Here is a 20,978-nt window from a genome sequence, read left to right as displayed (position 1 = left end):
CTGCAAATTCTTTTTTGGCCCTATGGAAGGGGCTTCTTAAACTATTTACTTTTGAACTGAGCTAGGTCTCCCCTGAAGAGACAGACAAGACAAGCTGATGAGAGAGCAAGAGTAGTCAGGAGTTCAGCTCCTCACTGGAATGACAACAATGTGCATCAAACCCAAAGGCTCTGATATCCTCGGGGTAGCCAGTGCCTGACCATCCCACACCGTATGTCTGGCAACTAATAGACAGTAAATATTTGCTGAAATGATCAGAAATGGCAAAGTCAAGATGAGCTTAAGAGAGAAAATATTTATTGAGTGCTTACTATGTTGCAACCACTGTTTATCTAATATATTATTAAATTCTCAAAAGAACCCTAAATAGCTGATTCTCTGCATAGGCGTCTATTGAGCGCAGGTCAGTAATTAAGACAAAGGACAGTTATTTATCTGTCCACTTTTTACTCAGAAGGTGGTGGGTCTGAGGTTCAGATCAGGCAGTCTTACTCTAGGACCTGTGCTCATAAGCACTGTGGCATGCTGCATAGCAGCATGGAGTAGGAAAATCAGCAGCTAAGGGAAGCAAGAGTGAAATTGAGTGAGGTGAATGGATTGGGAGGAACGGTTCGTTTTTAGCACTTCAGGAATATATGCTTGGGCTTGTAGGGGCAGGCGATATGGAAGGGGCTTTGTATGTATACCCAGCAGGAATTGGGGAGGCCAATGAAGTTGATAAAAGGAGCCATCCCTGGCTAAACCCTTTTAGAAATGAAGAAATAAGTTCAAAATACTAGTAATATCTACTTGGGGCTGTCCATGGGGTCGCAGAGTTGGACAAGACTGAGTGACTGAGCAACAACAGCAATCAGTCCAAGGAGCACTCTTTACTAGCCGAAGCAAGCAAGATCTTTCACTGCTGTGTATGGGCTCTCTAGCTGCTCTGAGGCATCTGGGATTTTAGTTCCCCAACCAGGGACAGAATTCACATCCCCCACTCTGCAAGGCAGATTCTCAACCGCTGGACCACCAGGCAAGTCCCCAGTGAGCACTTTTGACACTTGAACATTCCCTGAGCTCTACAAATGCTGGAGCATGTGATAAGAACTGGTAGGAGTATGTGATAGAAAAATGAATTAGACTTTGATATTATCCACTAGGAAAAGACAATCCAGAGAACAGACAATCACAACACAGTGAACTGAGTGCTTGGTCAGAAGTACGAACAGAACATTCAGGCAAGAAGCGTCTTATAGCACCAAGAAGAATTAACTGGACAGAGAACATCTCCCACAAACTGTGTTTTGGAAGGCATGTTGGAATAATGCATGTTGGAAGGCAAGAGGATAGGAAATTGGAAGATGAATTTGGAAGACTGGAAATAAATCAGTATTAAGGGGTGCATGTTGAAGGAGCTAGCAACTAGAGGTTCACAAACAACAGACTGTGAGATTTGATAAGGAATTTGAACTCTCCTTGAAAAGTAGAAGGATTCATTAAAGGATTTTAAGCAGAGAAGTTAATATGAAGACTTTTTTTTTTTTAATTTTAGAAGGATCATTTTGAAAAAACAATCCAGAAAATGTCAAAGTAACAGGGAGGCCTGTTACTATGATGACACCCCTAGTGGCTCAGATGGTAAAGCATCTGCCTACAATGTGGGAGACCTGGGTTCGATCCCTGGGTCGGGAAGATCCCCTGGAGAAGGAAATGGCAACCCACTCCAGTACTCTTGCCTGGAAAATCCCATGGACAGAGGAGCCTGGTGACGCAAAGAGTCGGACACGACTGAGCGATTTCACTTTCACTTTTCACTGTTACTATGAATACATTTGACCAGGTGAGAAATAATCTGCCAGGACAGTGGGGTTGAAAAAGGATGCTGAGTATGAGTGTGAATTAGAAGCAAAACTCTCTAAGATTTAATTTGTTGAGTGAGGGAAGAATTTAAGATGTCACTCAGCTTTTCATGTGGACAGTTATAATGATAGCAGTGCCCCTTGTTGAGAGAGGGAATTCAGGAGGAGAAGAAGAAATGTCTGTTTTCTGTCACAGCGTAGCAAAACACCCGGAAACTCTGAAATCTTAAAACAGCAGCCATGTGTTTGCTCATGACTGGCTCGGCTGTGCTTCAGGTAGCACTGATTGAGGCAGGATGAAGACGGCCAGTAGACTCAAGAACAGGCTCCTTCACAAGGCTGGCAGGCAGTGCTGCTGCCATTTGGGAGCCAGGGGTCTCTGCCCTCCTCGAGAGGGCCTTTCCACGTGGCTTCTCAGATTTCCTCACAGCATGGGGCCTGTGCTTCGAAAAGGAGGATCCCAAGAGGTGAAAATGCAAGCTGGAGATCTCTTAAGTTACACAGTATGCGGTTGGTTAAAGCATGCCACTGAGCCAGCCCAGATGAGTGGAAAGAGATTCCCATTACTCGAGGAGTGGCAGGGCAAAGGACTGATAGCCATCTTCAATCTGCCATAACAGTATTTGAAGAAAAAGATGAAAAATTCAGGTTGGAAATGCCGAGTTGAGGTCCCCAAATGACATCAAAATGGAGACATCAAGAAATAGGCAATTCAACCTACAGGTCTGGCTCTGAGTAGAGCACTAACTTTGGAAGATGTTTGATGTAGACATGAAGAGTGCTTTAAAGTATGGCTTACCCAAGGAGTGTGTGAAGACACTGAATGGTCAGAGGCAAGAATGGAGATTTTAGTGCAGTAGAAATTTAGAGGCCAAGTAGAGAAACGTTGTACACGATAAAGACTAGGATGGAAGACAGAGAAATCAGAAGAAAACAGAAGAGAATGGGGCCACAGAAATCCAGGAGACAGAGAAAGAGGTACAATTCAAAAATTTTAAATGCCATGAAGCAGTGAAGTAATAAAAGAAACATGAAATTGTCCCCTGGGCTTGGCAATACAGAGAGGTCTTTGGTGAGCTTATGTGTGCGTGCATGGATGGGTGCTCAGTCACTCAATCATGTCCAACTCTTTCTGACTCCATAGACTATAGGCCTTCAGGCTCCTCTGTCCCTGGGATTTCCCAGGCAAGAATACTGGAGTGGGTTGCCATTTCCCATTCCAGGGAATCTTCCCAACCCAGAGATTGAACCCATGTGTCCTGTTTTGATAGACATATTCTTTACCACTGTGCCACCTGGGAAGCCTGGTGAACTTATTAAGGCATTTCTAATTGAGAGGTGGGGATGGAGTCTAGAATTTCTGATTCAAAGATACAAATACTGATGAATAGAGCAAAAGATTTGTTACTTGGGTTTCAATATCTTTACAATTTCCCTTTTTCTTTTCTCAGTGTCGTTCAGATGCCTTTCGGTTGATGAAATACAATATCATCACTGCATCAAAATTTACTAGTAGCAAATGTCCACTTCTGGTTCAAAGGCACAATGTCATCCCTGGAATTTTTTTGGTATGTTCTTTGAGATATATAACTCTTTGACTGTTGTATATGTTGCTTGCCAGACTTAGAGATAATTCACAGAGTGCACAGATGCTACAAGAATGCAGAAATGGATCAGCTTGTATCACAACATTTTGTGGTACTTCCTTGACTGCAGATCTTTGCCTTATAATTACCCCTAGTGAAGTTAAAAGTTGGATATCTTTTAACATTGAGGTAACCAAAGGGGGCAATGATAACCAATTCATAAAATTTTTAAAATTTAGTAAAATAATGTGCATAAATTGCTTGTTTCAATTCCTGGCACATCAGATAGTAAGTGTTAATTCCCTTCCAGCAATTTTTCAATTCAACAAATGTTTATTGAAAGCTCTGTGCCAAGCACAGTATTGGGAACTGAGGATACAAAAATAAAAAAGCCCCATTCCCTCTTGTCATGGAGCTTCTAGTACAGTGGGGAGAGCTGTAGTCTGAAAAGGGTTATATATGAGCTGGGCTCTAAAGGTGGGAGGGATTCTGATAGAGGTAAGAAAGAGGAGGAGAAAGAAATTCCAGAGAGGAGAAATAGTATTAGTAAAGGTAAAGGTTTGGGGTGCAAAATACCTAGAGATATGGTTTTTAGTCCTGTGTCTTCCATTATACCGTGTTATTCTCACCTGGTAGAGGAGAGGACTGGCTCTCAATCCCAACCAATGCTTTAGGTGCATGAAAAAATAATGATTTCTAGGCCTTACCCTGGAATAATTAAATCAGAATTTCTGTGGGTGAGACTCAGCATCAGTATTTTCTTTACATCAACTTTATTATGATATATTTTACATACTATATAATGCACTTACTGTAAAGTGTATAGTCCCAATGACTTGACAAATGTGGATATTCATGAAACCACTTCTATAATCAAGAAAGAAAACACTGCTATCACTCCAAAAAGTTTTCTTTGACCCTCTAGCTATAAATCCTTTCATCTCCAGGCAATCATTGTCACTATTGTGATTTACTGTCACTATAGATTAGGTTTGCCTTTTCTAGAATTTCAACTTAAAACATTCACACAATAAGCACCCTCTTGTCTGGCTATTTGGGATATCAGTGCTTTTTAGAAGCTTCCTTAGTTGATTTTAATGAGAAACGACAACCTGGATGATCTCACAGGACCCTTATAGCTAAAAAGTGTACCATGATTTCATCTGCTAGTCTAGAGGTACTTTATAGAAGTTGAATTTTAGGAGTAACAAATATGACTGCTGTTGTAATAATCAGGATGATTATAACACTAATATTTATAGGCAAACACCCTGTCACCTTAATATGAAAGTAAGCCAGTTGGTTGCAAGTGTTCAAATGACAGTTTAGACAAGATAAAGAGACTCAGGACCAATGAGATGGGGCAGAGACTGCATCTGTACTTGTGTTTTGCTGCTGCTGCTGCTAAGTCACTTCAGTCGTGTCCGACTCTGTGTGACCCCATAGACGGAAGCCCACCAGGCTCCCCCATCCCTGGGATTCTCCAGGCAAGAGCACTGGAGAGGGTTGCCATTTCCTTCTCCAATGTGTGAAAGTGAAAAGTGAAAGTGAAGTCGCTCAGTCGTGTCCGACCCTTAGCGACCACACGGACTGCAGCCCACCAGGCTCCTCCATCCATGGGATTTTCCAGGCAAGAGTACTGGAGTGGCTTGCCATTGCCTTCTCCGCTTGTGTTTTGAGATATATACTAAATAGAGAAAACAGAGGTAGCTCATCCACTAATATCACTACAGTAAATTGAGTACCTTCCTTAAATTTCAACCAACATACACACAAAAAAATCTGTTTTCAGTTTTCAAAATACACATCCCTGTCACTGTGAACAATAAACAATGAGTCTTATTCTGTGGTAGGGAAGTCTTCCCACAGACCTGGCAGGTGATCAAATATCACCCAACTCCTGCAAGCCTGTTTGATCCTATGAGTCTTGGCAGACTGCATGTTTGGTTTATAGTCTCTGCTTCCTGTAAATTTACTGGTGGCTTTAAAAAAAAAAAAAAAAAGCACCAGCACAACGAAAATATATGTCCTCCTCAAGCTGCATTCATCTGTGACATCCAAATCAAAGACTTATCAGCTGGGGTCCTTCCAGTTTCCTGTAAGAAAATGTCAACCACTACTCATGATCACCTAAAGCAAGCAGGTTCCTATTCAGTTCCTGGCTGTCAGAATTCTGGCTTTCAAGCCAAGAGCAAGGCAAAGGCCTCAACCTGCTTAGCTGACTGTCCACTGGGTGACAGTATTGATCCATCTGAAATGAATGTGTTTTGTCTCAGGGCCAGCAAACTCTGGGAAAGATTGCAGCCATATGGAGTTCTGAGAGTCTTGGGGGAAGCTCTGTCTTTCCTCAGGAGCAAGGCAGAATGATTCTGTTTTCTTTATCTTTCAAGGGAAAATGTGAGGTAAATTGTTCTGATGTTACCACATTGGGCTTGGATTTCTTTGGGCAAAGCCGTACAGATAATGAATGTGATTGTCCGTAATAAATTAACCTGCATTTCCCTGACAATATAGACAATGAAGGCAGAAAGCTTGTAAAGAGCACTGTGTAAACAGCTGAAAATTCATTTTAGCGGTTTACTTCAATGCATTGGGATGGAACAATTCTTTACCCATGTTGCTTATTCTAATACAAACATGCTAGCATGTTGGGTGTGCATTATCCAGGGCTCTGAAGAGGGACAAGATTGTCTTTGTAGACTGTTATTTCCAGATTGCCATGTTGTGGTTTTACATTATTCTATCTATTCTGGACATGATCCCTGTCTTCAAAATGAGAACTAGATAGGCAACAACAAACACTGTGGTAAGATTTAGTGTGATCAGTGGAAATGATGGTAGTGTGTTATGGTAATGTGGTAGAGTAGAGGGAATTATGGAACAGGTCACATCCTCATTTTAAAAGGACAACACAGGAAGTGAGTTGAGTGCCAGCTTCAGGAGTCTTTAAAAGAGTTGGTCTGAAGGAACAAGGCAGAGGAATAGGTGGATGTGGAGTACATCTCTCTCCATAGATACATCAGGAATACATCTTCAGAATACATCTACCACACAAAACTTGGTAGGACGAAGGAACAAGGGGGAAAAACAGGGGTGTTAGTAGGACTGGACCTGCCCTCGGAGGGTGGGGAGACTGAAGCAGGGGTCTAATCCCCACATCGGGGCAATTGTCTGAGTCAGAGGAGAAACATTTAAGGCTGAGAATGAAACAGCTGATCTGTGGCAGCCTAAATGGAATGAGAATCAGATAGTCCTTGCCGTAGCCATACATACCCCTGACAGGGACACAGGTTCCTTGGAAGGCCCAGCGGCTGGGAGCTGGCCTTTAGGGATTGTGGCACAATCCCAGGGTGAGGGCTGCTGTTGACTGCAGAGAGGCAGATTGAGGGGATATGAGGGAGGAGACTGTAGTGGGAAATGCCTGTGGAGGAAAACCAGGCAGCCATGGAAGCAAGACAATTCTGCTGAGTCATGTGTAGGGGGTAGAGCCATCACCATAACCCGTCTCCCCACACACCAGCATCAGCAGCTGAACAATAGAGAGGCTTGCCCATCAAACTCCTGACGCACTGAACTACAGAGTAGGACCCCACCCAGGGTGCCCTTTTAAGTGCCTGAGGCACTGAACAACAGAGAAGGACCCCAGGCAAAGGAGGCCTCTAAGTGCCTTCAGGCACTTGGGTGGAGCTTTGGAGAAAAACTGGCCCAAGAGGCCTTCTGATGGCCAGCTATAAGAGGCTTGAAAAAATAGTCTGAAAAGGCCATAACTCCTACGGCAGAGGCAGTCCATGTCCCTGCACACTTGGTGCCGCCCAGGGTCCCCGCAAGTCAAGCAACTGTGCCACCTTCACGCTCAACTCTCACTGGGGCAGAGCTGCCACAGGCAAAAAAAGTCTTGCGTCTATGCATGCAGGGTTGCTTCAGTTGTGTCTGACTCTTTGCGACCCTGTAGACTGTGGCCTGCCAGGCTTCTCTGTCAGGGAGGGGGATTCTCCAGGCCAGAATACTGGAGCGTATTGGCCAATACTGCTTGCCATACCCTTCTAAAGCACTGTATTTCCTGCTGCCCTAGCCGCCAACTCCCCTGAGTACCTGGTGCTGCCAGAACACCTGTGACCCAAGCAGTTGCACCATCTCCACACCTGGCCCTCATAGGGGCCAACCCAAGTCCTCCAGGGCAGCCTCAAGAACAAACCCCAGTGGACAACCCAAATGCAGAGGTGGAAATAAAACCACAATTGAAACCCAGGGGCTGTGTGGCTAAGGAAGAAGACCCAAAACCTTCCCACCAGCTATACAAGCTGCAGATTAAATCCACACGATCGAGAGAGACACCCGGCTCCGGCGGCGCAGGCGCGAGAGATGCCCGGCTCCGGCAGCGCAGGCGCGAGAGACGCCCGGCTCGGGTGCAACCGACCACGTGCCGAATCGTGGCTGAGATGAGCTACCCCGCGCCCAGGGTTAGGGCGGTGGCCGAGAGGAGCTGTACCACGTCCAGGAGGCGGTGGCTGTTTGGGCACCGGAGGGCCGAGAGGAGCTGATCCACATTCGGGGCAGGAGGGGCGGCCTTGAGGAGATACCCCTCGTCCAAGGTAAGGTACAGCGGCTGCACCTTGCTGGAGCAGCTGGGAAGAGATACTCCACGACCAAGTGGAATATAAGAATCCAGTGTTCTGGGGAGGAAGGAACAAGATGGTGGAGGGATAAGACGGCGAGACCACTTTCTCCCCCACAAATTCATCAAAAGAACATTTGAACACGGAGTAAAGTCCACAAAACAACTTCTGAATACTGGCAGAGGACATCAGGCTCCCAGAAAAGCAGCCCATTGTCTTCTAAAGGAGAGAGAAGAAATCCAGCTCCACCCACCAGAACACCGACACATGCTTCCCTAACCGGGAACCCGGACAAGTCACCCATCCAACCCCTCACACAGCAAAGAAACTACATAATAAAGAGAACTCCACAAACTGCAAGAAGAGAGAAAGGCCACCCCAAGCAAAGCAATATAAGCAAGATGAAGAGGCAGAGAAATACCCAGCAAGTAAAGGAACAAGATAATTGCCCACCAACACAAACAAAAGAAGAAGATATAGGGAATTTACCTGATAAAGAATTTCAAATTTTGATGGTGAAAATGATTCAAAATCTTGAAAGCAAAATGGAGTTACAGATAAATAACCTGGAGAAAAGGATTGAGAAGATGGAAGAAAGATTTAATAAGGACTTAGAAGAAATGAAAAAGAGTCAATATACAATGAATAATGCAATAGATGAGATCAGAAACACTCTGGAGGGAACAAACAGTAGAATAACAGAGGCAGAAGACAGGATAAGCGAACTAGAAGATAGAATTGTAGAAATAAATGAAACAGAGAGGAAAAAAGAAAAACGAATTAAAAGAAATGAGGACAATATTAGAGACCTCTGGGACAATGTTAAATGCTCCAACATTCGAATCATAGGAGTCCCAGAAGAAGAAGACAAAAGGAAAGACCATGAGAGAATACTTGAGGAGATAATAGTTGAAAACTTCCCTAAAATGGGGAAAGAAATAATCACCCAAGTCCAAGAAACCCAGAGAGTCCCCAACAGGATAAACCCAAGGCGAAATACTCCAAGACACATATTAATCAAATTAACAAAGATCAAACACAAAGAACAAATATTAAAAGCAGCAAGGGAAAAGCAGCAAATAACACATAAGGGGATTCCCATAAGGATAACAGCTGATCTTTCAACAGAAACTCTTCAGGCCAGAAGGGAGTGGCAAGACATACTTAAAGTGATGAAAGAAAATACCCTACAGCCCAGATTACTATACCCAGCAAGGATCTCATTCAAATATGAAGGAGAAATCAAAAGCTTTACAGACAAGCAAAAGCTGAGGGAATTCAGCATCACCAAGCCAGCTCTCCAACAAATGCTAAAGGATCTTCTATAGACAGGAAACACAGAAAGAGTGTATAAACTTGAACCCAAAGCAATAAAGAAAATGGCTACGGGATCGTACTTATCAATAATTACCTTAAACGTAAATGGGTTGAAATTTTCAAAAAGGCTAGGAAACAATTCTCATAGCCATCAATAGTTCAGTGTTGAGTTCATGAATAGTTTTTAAAGTTTGGGACAAACTGTAGTATTTGCTATTTGAAGTACTATTTGTAATTGGCATATTACGATGTAACATTGGTCTTCATTTCCAACTTAAAACGCCTAAAAATGCCTAACAGGTTTTTAGATTTGTGAATTTTAGTTGAAATGTATTTTATGATGTTACTAAACCTGCAGAAATATTGAAATATTTCAGAGAACTTATTCACTGTACATTTAATTTATTTTATTTATAAAAGTTATGAACTGTAGAAAGTTTTACTTGTTGGGTCAAATGCTTGTTGCTTCAAATGCTTGTTGCATTTGAAGTGCTAGTTACAAGAAAATCAAATACCTTCAATGTATAAACGCTATTAAGTTTTTAAAGGACTCTGGAGTATAAGTAAGTTTGTTTAAAGAAATTTAGTCTGTTCAACTTGAAAAAAAAATAAATAAAAATTGGATTATTTGATTTAAAAAAAAATAAAATAAAAATGAAAAGAAAAAAAAAATCCACACGATCAACTAGGCAGACTCTGTGTCTGTGGGATATATAAAAGGACATTGAGTGCTCCCTCAAAAGAAAACACACTAGTTCTGATGGCTCTGGACATTGGAGTCAAGAACACATAGGCGTAGGACCAGATTAGGATCTGAGCTGCCCCCACAGCAGGTCCAGAGATCAGCACAGTGTTGGAGGGCATCCTAGGGAGGTAAGGTGGACTGTAACTCCCAGCAAGGCTGGACTCTGACAGCAGTGACTCAGGAAAAACATTTATTATTCTTATGGTTTGACTTGTTCTGGGGTCACAAAGATTTGGACATGACTGAGCAACTAAGCACAGTAGATTCTTCTGACTTTTTTTTCTTTTTTCCCCCCTCTATTGTTCAGTTCAGTTCAGTTCAGTCGCTCAGTCGTGTCCGACTCTCCGCGACCCCATGAATCACAGCACGCCAGGCCTCCCTGTCCATCACCAACTCCCGGAGTACACTCAAACTCATGTCCACAGAGTCGGTGATGCCATCCAGCCATCTCATTCTCCGTCGTCCCCTTCTCCTCCCGCCCCCAACCTTTCCCAGCATCAGAGTCTTTTCCAGTGAGTCAACTCGTCGCATGAGGTGGCCAAAGTACTGCAGCTTCAGCTTTAGCATCAGTCCCTCCAATGAACATCCAGGATTGATCTCCTTTAGAATGGACTGGTTGGATCTCCTTGCAGTATAAGGGACTCTCAAGAGTCTTCTCCAACACCACAGTTCAAAAGCATCGATTCTTCGGCGATCAGCCTTCTTCACAGTCCAACTCCCACAACCAGTAGTTGTCAATTTTATTGGCACTATGAAATCTAATTAAGCTTTTGAGCTTTTTGTTTTTTCTCCTCAGTCACATTTTTTATTGTTGTTATAAACCTCTGCCTCTATGTTGGGCTGTTGCAGTTCTGTGGAGTTTTCCTTTTTTTCCTCTATTTTTTTAATTTTAATTTTTTTAAACCTAGTATTATTTTATACATTTATTCCTTTGCTTGCTTTTCCTACTGTTCTTTTTCCCTTCCAGTTAATCTTTAATGTATATAAATCTTCTTCATCTACCTCTATTTAATTTTACATATCTATTCTTTCATCCTTTTCTTTCCTCTCAACATATGTGTTAGTTTTATTTTCATAGCTTTATTCCCCAGTTGGCACATTGATTTAGTTTTGTTTTCCAGTTTGTGCTTTAGTTAGTTTTGTTCTTAACTGGTAGATATAATTTTTGGTTTCCTTTGTTCACTGGGTCAATCTATTGTACTTTATTTTTATTGAACAGTTTTCATTTTGCTTATGTATATGTATATATTAAGTCACACATTTTATTGTTGTTATAAACCTCTGCTTCTGCACTGGGCTTTTGCAGTTCTGTAGAGTTTTCCTTTTATCTTTCTTCTTCCTTTTGTTTTTCTTTTCTTCTTTTTATTATTTTAATTTTTTAAACCTATTATATTTTTTATACATTTATTCCTTTGCTTGCCTTTCCTACTGTTCTTTTCCCCTTGAAGTTAATCTTTAATGTATATAAATATTCTTCATCTACCTCTATTTAACTATGCATAGCTATTTTTTCTTTCTTTCCTTTTTTTCCTTTCCTCTCAACATATGTGTTAGTTTTGTTTTCATTGCTTTACTCCCCACTTGGCACTTTGCTTTAGTTTTGTTTTCCAGTTTGTGCTTTAGTTAGTTTTGTTCTTAACTGGTAAATATAATTTTTTATTTCCTTTGTTCACCGGGTCAATCTATTGTACTTTATTTTTGTTGGACGGTTTTGATTTTGCTCAGGGGTGTATATGTTATGTGTATATTCCATTACTTTAATTATTATTTGCCTGATTTTGTAACTGCCATTTGTCTGGGGTTCACCTTTGGTTTCTCATTTTTGGGTATTTGTTTTAATCTCACTTAATGCCATAACAAACCACTTGTGGAGTCTTCATTCCTGCCCAGGGATCAAGCCCTGACCTTTGGAGTAGGACCACTGATTCCAAGACCCTAGACTACCAGAGAACTAACCCTGCTACTGCTGCTACTGCTAAGTCACTTCAGTCGTGTCCGACTCTGTGCGACTCCACAGAGGCAGCCCACAAGGCTCCCCCATCCCTGGGATTCTCCAGGCAAGAGTACTGGGGTGGGTTGCCATTTCCTTCTCCAATACTAGGGAGTATCAAATAGTGAGAGCTCACACAGAGGAAACCACTTGAATACAAGACCCGGCATCACCCAACCACCAATAGCACTCTGTGCAGGACACCTCATCTAAACAACAAACAGAACAAAAATACAAACCCAGTCACCAGCAGACAGGATTACCACCTCATTCAGCCTTGCCCATCAGAGGAAAGACAAACAAAAGCTCAGCACAAATCTCACCCTATACAAAGCTTACACAAACCACTGGACCAACATTAGGAGGGCAGAAACCAAAAGGAAGAAAAAAAAATCAGCCTTGAAGCCTGGGAAAAGGAGACCTCAAACACAATAAGTTAAAAAAAATAATGAAAAAGCAGAGAAATACTACATAAATGAAGGAACAAACTAGAAACACAGAAGTCCAAATAAATGAAGAGGAAATAGGCAAACTCCCTGAAAAAGAATTCAGAATAATGATAGTAAAGATGATTTAAAAAAAAAAACCTTGAAAACAAAATGGAGAAAATGCAAGAATCAATTAGCAAAGACCTAGAAGAATTAAAGACTAAACATACAGAGACAAACAATACAATTACTGAAATTAAAAATACTCTAGAAGGAATCAATAGCAGAATATCTGAAGCAGAAGAATGAATCAGTGAGCTGGAAGATAAAATGGTGGAAATAACTTCTGAAGAGCAGAATAAAATAAAAAGAGTGAAAAGAATTGAAGACAATCTCAGAGACCTCTGAGATAATATCAGACCCACCAACATTCAAATTATAGGGGTTCCAGAAGAAAAAGAGAAAAAAGAAAGGGTATGAGAAAATTTTTGAAGAGATTATAGTTGGAAATTTCCCCAACATGGAAAAGGAAATAGTCATTCAAGTCCCAAGAGGCACAGAGAGTCCCATACAGGATAAACCCAAGGAGAAACATGCCAAGACACATACTAATCAAACTAACAAAGACTAAACACGAAAGAATATTAAAAGCAGCAAGGGAGAAGCAACAAGTAACGTACAAGGGAAATCCCATATGCTTAACAGCTGATCTTTCAGCAGAAACTCTGCAGGTCAGAAGGGAATGACAGGATATATTTAAAGTACTGAAAGGAGAAAATCTACAACCAAGATTACTGTACCCGGCAAGGATCTCATTCAAAACTGATGGAGAAATAAAAAGCTTTTCAGACAAGTAAAAGTTAAGAGAATTCAGTACCACCAAACCAGCTTTACAATAAATGTTAAAAGGACTTACACAGTTAAGAAATACAAAAGAAGAAAAAAGATCTACAAAATCAACCACAAACAATTACGAAAATGGCAATAGGAACATATATATCAATAATTACTTTAAATGTTAATGGATTAAATGCTCCAACCAAAAGACACAGACTGGTTGAATGGATACAAAAACAAGACCCATATATATGCTGTCTACAAGAAACCCACTTTGGGGAGGGAGGTGGGAGGGGGGTTCAGGATGGGGAACACATGTACACCCATGGTGGATTCATGTCAATGTATGGCAAAACCAATACAATATTGTAAAGTAATTAGCCTCCAATTAAAATAAATAAATTTTAAAAAAAGAAACCCACTTCAGACCTAAAGACACTTATAGACTAAAAGTGAGAGGATGGAAAAAATATATTCCATGCAAATGGGAAGCAAAAGAAAGCTGGAGTAGCAATCTTCATATCAGACAAAATAGACCTAAAATAAAGATTACAAGAGATAAGGAAGAAAACTACATAATGATCAAGGGATCAATCCAAGAGGAATACATAACAATTGTAAATATCTATGCACCCAACAAGGGAGCACCTCAATATATAAGACAAACACTAACAGACATAAAAGGAGAAATTGACAGTAACACAATAATAGTATGAGACTTTAACACCCTACTAACACCAATGGACAGGTTATCAAAACAGAAAATTAATAAGGAAACACAAGTCTTAAGTGATACATTAGATGAGATAGATCTCACTGATATCTTCAGGACATTCCATCCAAATGCAGAGAAATACACCTTCTCAAGTGCACATGGAACATTCTCCAGGATAGACCAAATCTTGGGTCACAAATCAAACCTCAGTAAATTTAAGAAAATTGAAATCACATCAAGCATCTTCTCTGACCACAAGGATAGAGACTAGATATCAACTACAAGAAAAAAAACTGTAAGAAACACAAACACATGGAGATTAAACAACACATTTCTAAATAGCCAACAGGTTACTGAGGAAATCAAAAGGGAAATAAAAAATTCCTGGAAACAAATGACAATGAAAACACAACAACTCAAAACCTATGGGATGCAGCAAAAGCAGTTCTAAGAGGGAAGTTTAGGTATACAATCTTACCTCAAGAAACAAGAGAAACATCCAATAGACAACCTAACTTTACACATAAAAAAACTGGGAGAAGAAGAACAAAAAAAAAACCCCAAAATTAGTAGGAGGAAATAAATCATAAAGATCCAAGCAGAAATAAATGAAAAAGAAATAAAAGAAACAATAGTAAAGATTAATAAAACTTAAACTGGTTCTTTGAGAAGATAAACAAAATTGACAAACCTTTACCCAGACTCATCAAGAAAAACAGAGAGAAGAATCCAATCAACAAAATTAGAAATGAAAACGGAGAGGTTACAACAGACAATGCAGAAATACAAAGGATTATAAGAGACTATTATGAGTAATAAATATGGCAATAAAATGGATAACCTGGAGGAAATGGACAGATTCTTAAAAAAGTTCAATCTTCCAAGACTGAATCAGGAAGAAACAGAAATTATGAACAACCCAATTACAAGCACAGAAATCAAAACTGTGATTGAAAATCTCCCCAAAACAAAAGCCCAGGACCGAATGGCTTCACAGGAGAATTCTATCAAACATTTTGAGAAGAGCTAATGCCTATCCTTCTAAAACTCTTTCAAAAAATTGCAGAGGAAGGAGCACTTCCAAACTCATTCCATAAGGCCATCATCACTCTGATACCAAAACCAAAGACAACCCCAAAAAAGAAAACTACAGGCCAATATCACTGATCACCACAGATGCAAAAATCCTCAACCAAATTTTAGCAAACAGAATTCAGCAACACATCATAAAGCTCATACACTATGATCAAGTTGGGTGTATTCCAGGAATGTAAGGATTCTTCAACATACGCAAATCAATCAATGTGATACACCATATTAAAAAATTGAAAGATAAAAACCACATGATAATCTCAATAGATGCAGAAAAAGCCTTTGACAAAATTCAGGACCCATTTATGATTCAGTTCAGTTCAGTTCAGTCACTCAGTCATGTCCGACTCTTTTGACCCCATGAATTGCTGCACGCCAGGTCTCCCTGTCCATCACCAACTCCCGGAGTTCACTCATACTCATGTCCATCGAGTTGGTGATGCCATCCAGCGATCTCATCCTCTGTCGTCCCCTTCTCCTCCTGCCCCCAATCCCTCCCAACATCAGGGTCTTTTCCAATGAGTCAACTCTTCGCATCAGCTGGCCAAAGTATTGGAGTTTCAGCTTTAGCATCAGTCCTTCCAATGAACACCCAGGACTGATCTCCTTTAGGATGTACTGGTTGGACCTCCTTGCAGTCCAATAGTCTCCTCCAACACCACAGTTCAAAAGCATCAGTTCTTTGAGGCTCAGCTTTCTTTATAGTCCAACTCTCAAACCCATACATGACTACTGGAAAAACCAGAGACTTGACTAGATGGATCTTGTTGGCAAAGTAATGTTTCTGACACTATTTCCACTGTTTCCCCATCTATTTCCCATGAAGTGGTGGGACCAGATGCCATCTGAATGTTGAGCTTCAAGGCAACTTTTTCACTCTCTTCTTTCACTTTCATCAAGAGGCTTTTGAGTTCCTCTTCACTTTCTGCCATAAGGGTGGTGTCATCTGCATATCTTAGGTTACTGATATTTCTCCCAGCAATCTTGATTTCAGCTTGTACTTCTTCCAGCCCAGCGTTCCTCATGATGTACTCTGCATATAAGTTAAATAAGCAGGGTGACAATATACAGCCTTGACGTACTCCTTTTCCTATTTGGAACCAGTCTGTTATTCCATGTCCAGTTCTAACTGTTGCTTCCTGACCTGCATACAGGTTAGGTGGTCTGGTATTCCCATCTCTTTCAGAATTTTTCACAGTTTATTTTGATCCACACAATCAAAGGCTTTGGCATAGTCAATAAAGCAGAAATAGATGTTTTTCTGGAACTCTCTTGCTTTTTTGATGATCCAGCTGATGTTGGCCATTTGATCTCTGGTTCCTCTGCTTTTTCTAAAACTAGCTTGAACATCTGGAAGTTCACGGTTCACGTATTGCTGAAGCCTGGCTTGGAGAATTTTGAGGATTACTTTACTAGCATGTGCAATGAATGCAATTGTGTGGTAGTTTGAGCATTCTTTGGCATTGCCTTTCTTTGGGATTGGAATAAAAACTGACCTTTTTCAGTCCTGTGGCCACTGCTGAGTTTTCCAAATTTGCTGGCATATTGAGTGCAACACTTTCACAGCATCATCTTTCAGGATTTGAAATAGCTCAACTGGAATTCCATCACCTCCACTAGCTTTGTTCATAGTGATGCTTTCTAAGGCCCACTTGACTTCACATTCCAAGATGTCTGGCTCTAGGTGAGTGATCACACCATCGTGATTATCTGGGTCGTGAAGATCTTTTTTGTACAGTTCCTCTGTGTATTCTTGCCACCTCTTCTTAATATCTCCTGCTTCTGTTAGGTCCATGCCATTTCTGTCCTTTATCAAGCCCAGGTTAATGGCCACCTCCTCCAAGAGGGCTTATGCCATACCCAAGTCTGCTGCACCCAGAGCCTCTGTCCCTGTGACATACCACTGCTAATCGGTACCTCCACAGGAGACACTCAAACACAGTTCTCTGTCAGTCTCTGTGGGGTCCCTACATCCTGGTGCGCACAAGGTTTGTTTGAGCCCTCTGAGCATCTCTGGTGGGAATGGGGTTTGATTCTAAGCATTCACCCCTCCTACCATCTTGCTGAGGCTTCCCCTTTGCCCTTAGTTGTGGTATATCTCCTCACAGCCACTCCAGTGCCTACCATCTTACTGGGTTTCTCTGACCTTGGACGTGGGGTATCTCCACACGGCCAGTCCAGCGAAGTGCAGCCACCACTCCTGACCTTGGACGTGGGGTATCTCCTCTCCGCAGCTCACAGCTCCAGCACCTCTCATGCGGCGCTAATATTAGGGTCTTACAAATATTTCCCCATATCACTAAGTATTGTTTCTTCGTTCTTTTACAGCAACATCATTTATGTTGGTTGAATAATATTCCAATATTTGGCTGTACCATGATTTATTACTTAATATATCTTTTACTGATGGCTGTTAAATTATTTAAAGAAGTACATTAGAAAAATTAAACCTGTCTGATAATGTTGGAATGCACAGCCTTGCAAAGCAGTGAGCTTTCCTTTTTTGAGGCTAGAATGTAATTTTTAGGGTTTTCTCGGAAGCAATTCCTACTCTAAGAAGGTACCTTCTTTCTTTTCTTTGACCCCATTTCTTGTGGCAGTTATTTTTCTTCCTAGTATTTGCCTTTTTTTCCCTGTGCTTCAGTCTCATCTCAGCCTTATCATCCTGACCATCTCCTTCTCCCTCCTTAGTGCCAGATTCTGAAAGCACTGCTTTTGCATTCCTATCTCTACTAAAGAGCTTTTCAGTCAAATGCTCTACCTCTGAGCCATATCCCCACTACCACAGGGCTTCTCTCTTTCCTGGCCAATCTGATCAGACACTCTCTAGGCCCAATAACCATTTTTTTTTTTTTTTTGCCACACCACGCAGCTTGTGGGATCTTAGTTCCATAACAAGGGACAGAATCAGTCAGTAAAAGCACTGTGTCCTAACCATTGGACCACCAGGGAATTCCGAACTTCTTCCGTTGAATAAGAATGGTGTCACATCATAAGAATATCCTAGGCCTTCATTGTTCTTAAAAATGGAATACTGTTCAGGATGGGAACAGGAAAGAGCTGGCAGAAGTTTAAATGTGTTTAAAACAAAAAACAAATTTTAAAGGGGATGCTCTTTATGTACAATAATGTTAGTATGTGAAAATAAGAGTGAAAATAATTCTCTTGTGTCATTAGTTATAAAGCTGATCAACACTGTGTTAGCCTCTTGAGATCCTTAATTCTGACTTTAATCACTTTAGGGCAGGGATTAAACTCTTCTTATTTTTGATACATTCTTTAGAGTAGCTACAAAATCAGTATTTGTAACGCCGATTTGTGGTGAAAGAGTAAATTTAATTTTTTAGGATCTCAAATCACAATGGCATCTCTAAATTTTTTGTAAAGCTAGCATGTAGCTTTCATTTCCTATTTGGGGTCTTCCTATCCCACCATCTTGGCCACCTTGAACACTTCCTATTTACAGAAGGCTGTTTAATCAGTGTGAGTAAAACTAAGCCAGCAGTTTGAGTTCAGACAAAGAAATCTGTTGGATATACTTCAGCAACCCTTATCATCAGTCAAAAGAATAAGCCACATTGTCCTCGGAATGATATGTTTACAGAGAATTGTAAACACAATTCTGAATTCTTCTGATAAAACTTGACTTCCAAAGGTTCTACTCAAATAGCTGACGTCTGACCCATTGGTGCTTTCTAAAGTGCTGATTTGCTCTTTTCTCAGCTTCTCCCAAGCTGTCTGTAACTTTGCACTTGCACTGAGACATGGTGTTCTTTGTTTAGAGTCAAACTGCCTAGGTTTGTGAAAAAAAAAAAAAGATCTTTAGATCAAAGTCTTTGTTGGATATGAGATTTCTTTAATGAGCCCTTTCCTTCCTAATACCTCATGGTTTTCTCTTTTGACTTTGGATTTGACTCCAATTTAGCACAAACAGCTAATAACAACTTCCATTGAATAACATTTCTTTTAGTTTATAAAGCAGTCTTTTTATCTCATTTTGTTGAATTCTTGTAACGTTCTGTGGGGTCAGAGAGCCAAATGTGGTTTGGCTGTTTCAGACTGGGCAAAATGAGTTTGAGTGGTGGAGTGGCTTACCTGAGATTACACAGCAAATCAATCCTGAGGTTGGCGTGTGTGTGTGTGTGGGCTCAGTCGTGTCCAACTCTTTGTGACTCCATGGACTGTAGTCCGCCAGGCTCCTCTGTCTGTGGGATTTTCCAGGCAAGAATACTGGAGTGGGTTGCCATTTCCTACTGCAGGGGAGCTACCTGACCCAGAGTTTGTGAACCCGTCTTCTATGACTGCTGCTTTGACGGGCAGATTCTTTACCACTGAGCCACTTAGGGTTGGATTGGCAACTGTCAATGCAATAGTCTTTCTACTGCATATGAAAAAACCAAGGAGAGGGAATGTAAAGTGATGCCGACATTGTGGAAAACAGTATAGTGTTTTCTCAAAACATTCAACAAACAATTATCATATGATCCAGCAACTTTCCTTCTAGGTATATATCTAAAAGAATTAAAAGCAAGGACAGTTATTTGCTTCACAGCAGCATTGTTCACAAAAGCTAAAAGGTGGAAACAACCCAAATGTCCATCAAGAAATGAAGGGATAAACAAAATGTGGTATATGTCTACAATGAATTATTGTTCAGCCTTGAAAAGGAATGGAATTCTGATACATGCTGTAAGATGGATGAAACTTAAGGACATTAGGCTAGGTAAAATAAGTGAGACACAAAAGGACAAATACTGTATGATTCCACTTATGAGGTACCTAGAACAGTTAAATACATAGTCAGAAAATAGAACATTGGTTACTGGGATCTAGGCTGAGGGAAAAGCAAAGTTCCTATTTAAAGGGTACAGAGTTTCAGTTTGGGATGATGAAAAAATTCTGGAGGTAGATAATGGTGATGGTTGTACAATTATGTGAATGTGCTTAATGCTAGTGAGTTGAACACTTAAAAGTAGGTAAAATAGTAAATTTTGTACTACGGGGCTTCTCTGGTGGCTCAGATGGTAAAGAATATGCCTGCAATGCAGGAGACCCAGGTTTGATTTCTGGGTTGGGAAGACCCCCTGCAGATAGGAATGGCTATCTCCATGCTTTAGAAGAGGATGAATAACCACAGATAGAAGGGAAGTGAAACTTCTCTCTTAATGTATATAAAATTTATAACTGTGACTAACACTTTCACTTTCACACATTTCACTACAATAACAGAAAAGTGAGGGGAGGGGGATAAGTATGGGAAAAGCAGTAAAACTTGATTCTAGCCCTGGTTCTGCCTCTAACAGATAACCTTTTTACTCCTCAGTTTCATTATCTGTAAATCAAGGGGGACTGGATTAGGTATTCTTCCAACTCTAAACAGTCATCAGAAAAATGCATGTTCTGAGGACAAAGTCATATCAGGATTTCTATTGAGGTCCCACCTGATGATCAAACATTTGTGGAAAAGACACATCCTCTCAGATAAGTGATGGAGACAAGTTGACATTTGCTATGATTTTCAGAAATAAGTGTTAGAGTTGTCAGGCTTATTAGAATACCAGTCTGTAGAAAGAAGTCCAGATAAAAGGTGTAGGTGTTTTGCACGTGCTCAGTCACTTCAGTTGTATCCGACTCTGTGTGACCCTATGGACTGTAGCCCACCAGGCTCCTCTGGCCATGGGATTCTCCAGGCAAGAATACTGGAGTAGATTGCCATGCCCTCCTGCAGGGGATCTTCCTGACCCAGGGATCGAACCAGTGTCTCTTATGTCTCCTGCATTGGCAGGCAGATTCTTTACCACTAGCGCCAGC

At 40.9% G+C, this 20,978-nt stretch overlaps 1 protein-coding gene across 1 annotated transcript in view; it reads left to right on the top strand.

The window, feature by feature from the left end:
* The window catches only part of LOC129535967 (uncharacterized), a 126,958-nt gene that overhangs the window by 81,651 nt on the left and 24,329 nt on the right, over positions 1-20,978 (top strand). The window contains exons 13-14 of the mRNA XM_088836980.1: positions 3,293-3,409; positions 5,704-5,829. Of these exons, the coding sequence (XP_088693106.1) occupies positions 3,293-3,409; positions 5,704-5,829 (243 nt within the window). The remainder of the gene's footprint in view (positions 1-3,292; positions 3,410-5,703; positions 5,830-20,978) is intronic.

Source organism: Moschus berezovskii, chromosome 6, assembly GCF_049115385.1.
Source record: "Moschus berezovskii isolate FMDL1 chromosome 6, NW_MosBer_1.0, whole genome shotgun sequence".
Classification (NCBI taxonomy): Eukaryota; Metazoa; Chordata; class Mammalia; order Artiodactyla; family Moschidae; genus Moschus; species Moschus berezovskii.
The sequence above is the reverse complement of the archived record's forward strand: the minus strand, read 5'-3'. Positions and strand labels throughout refer to the sequence as shown.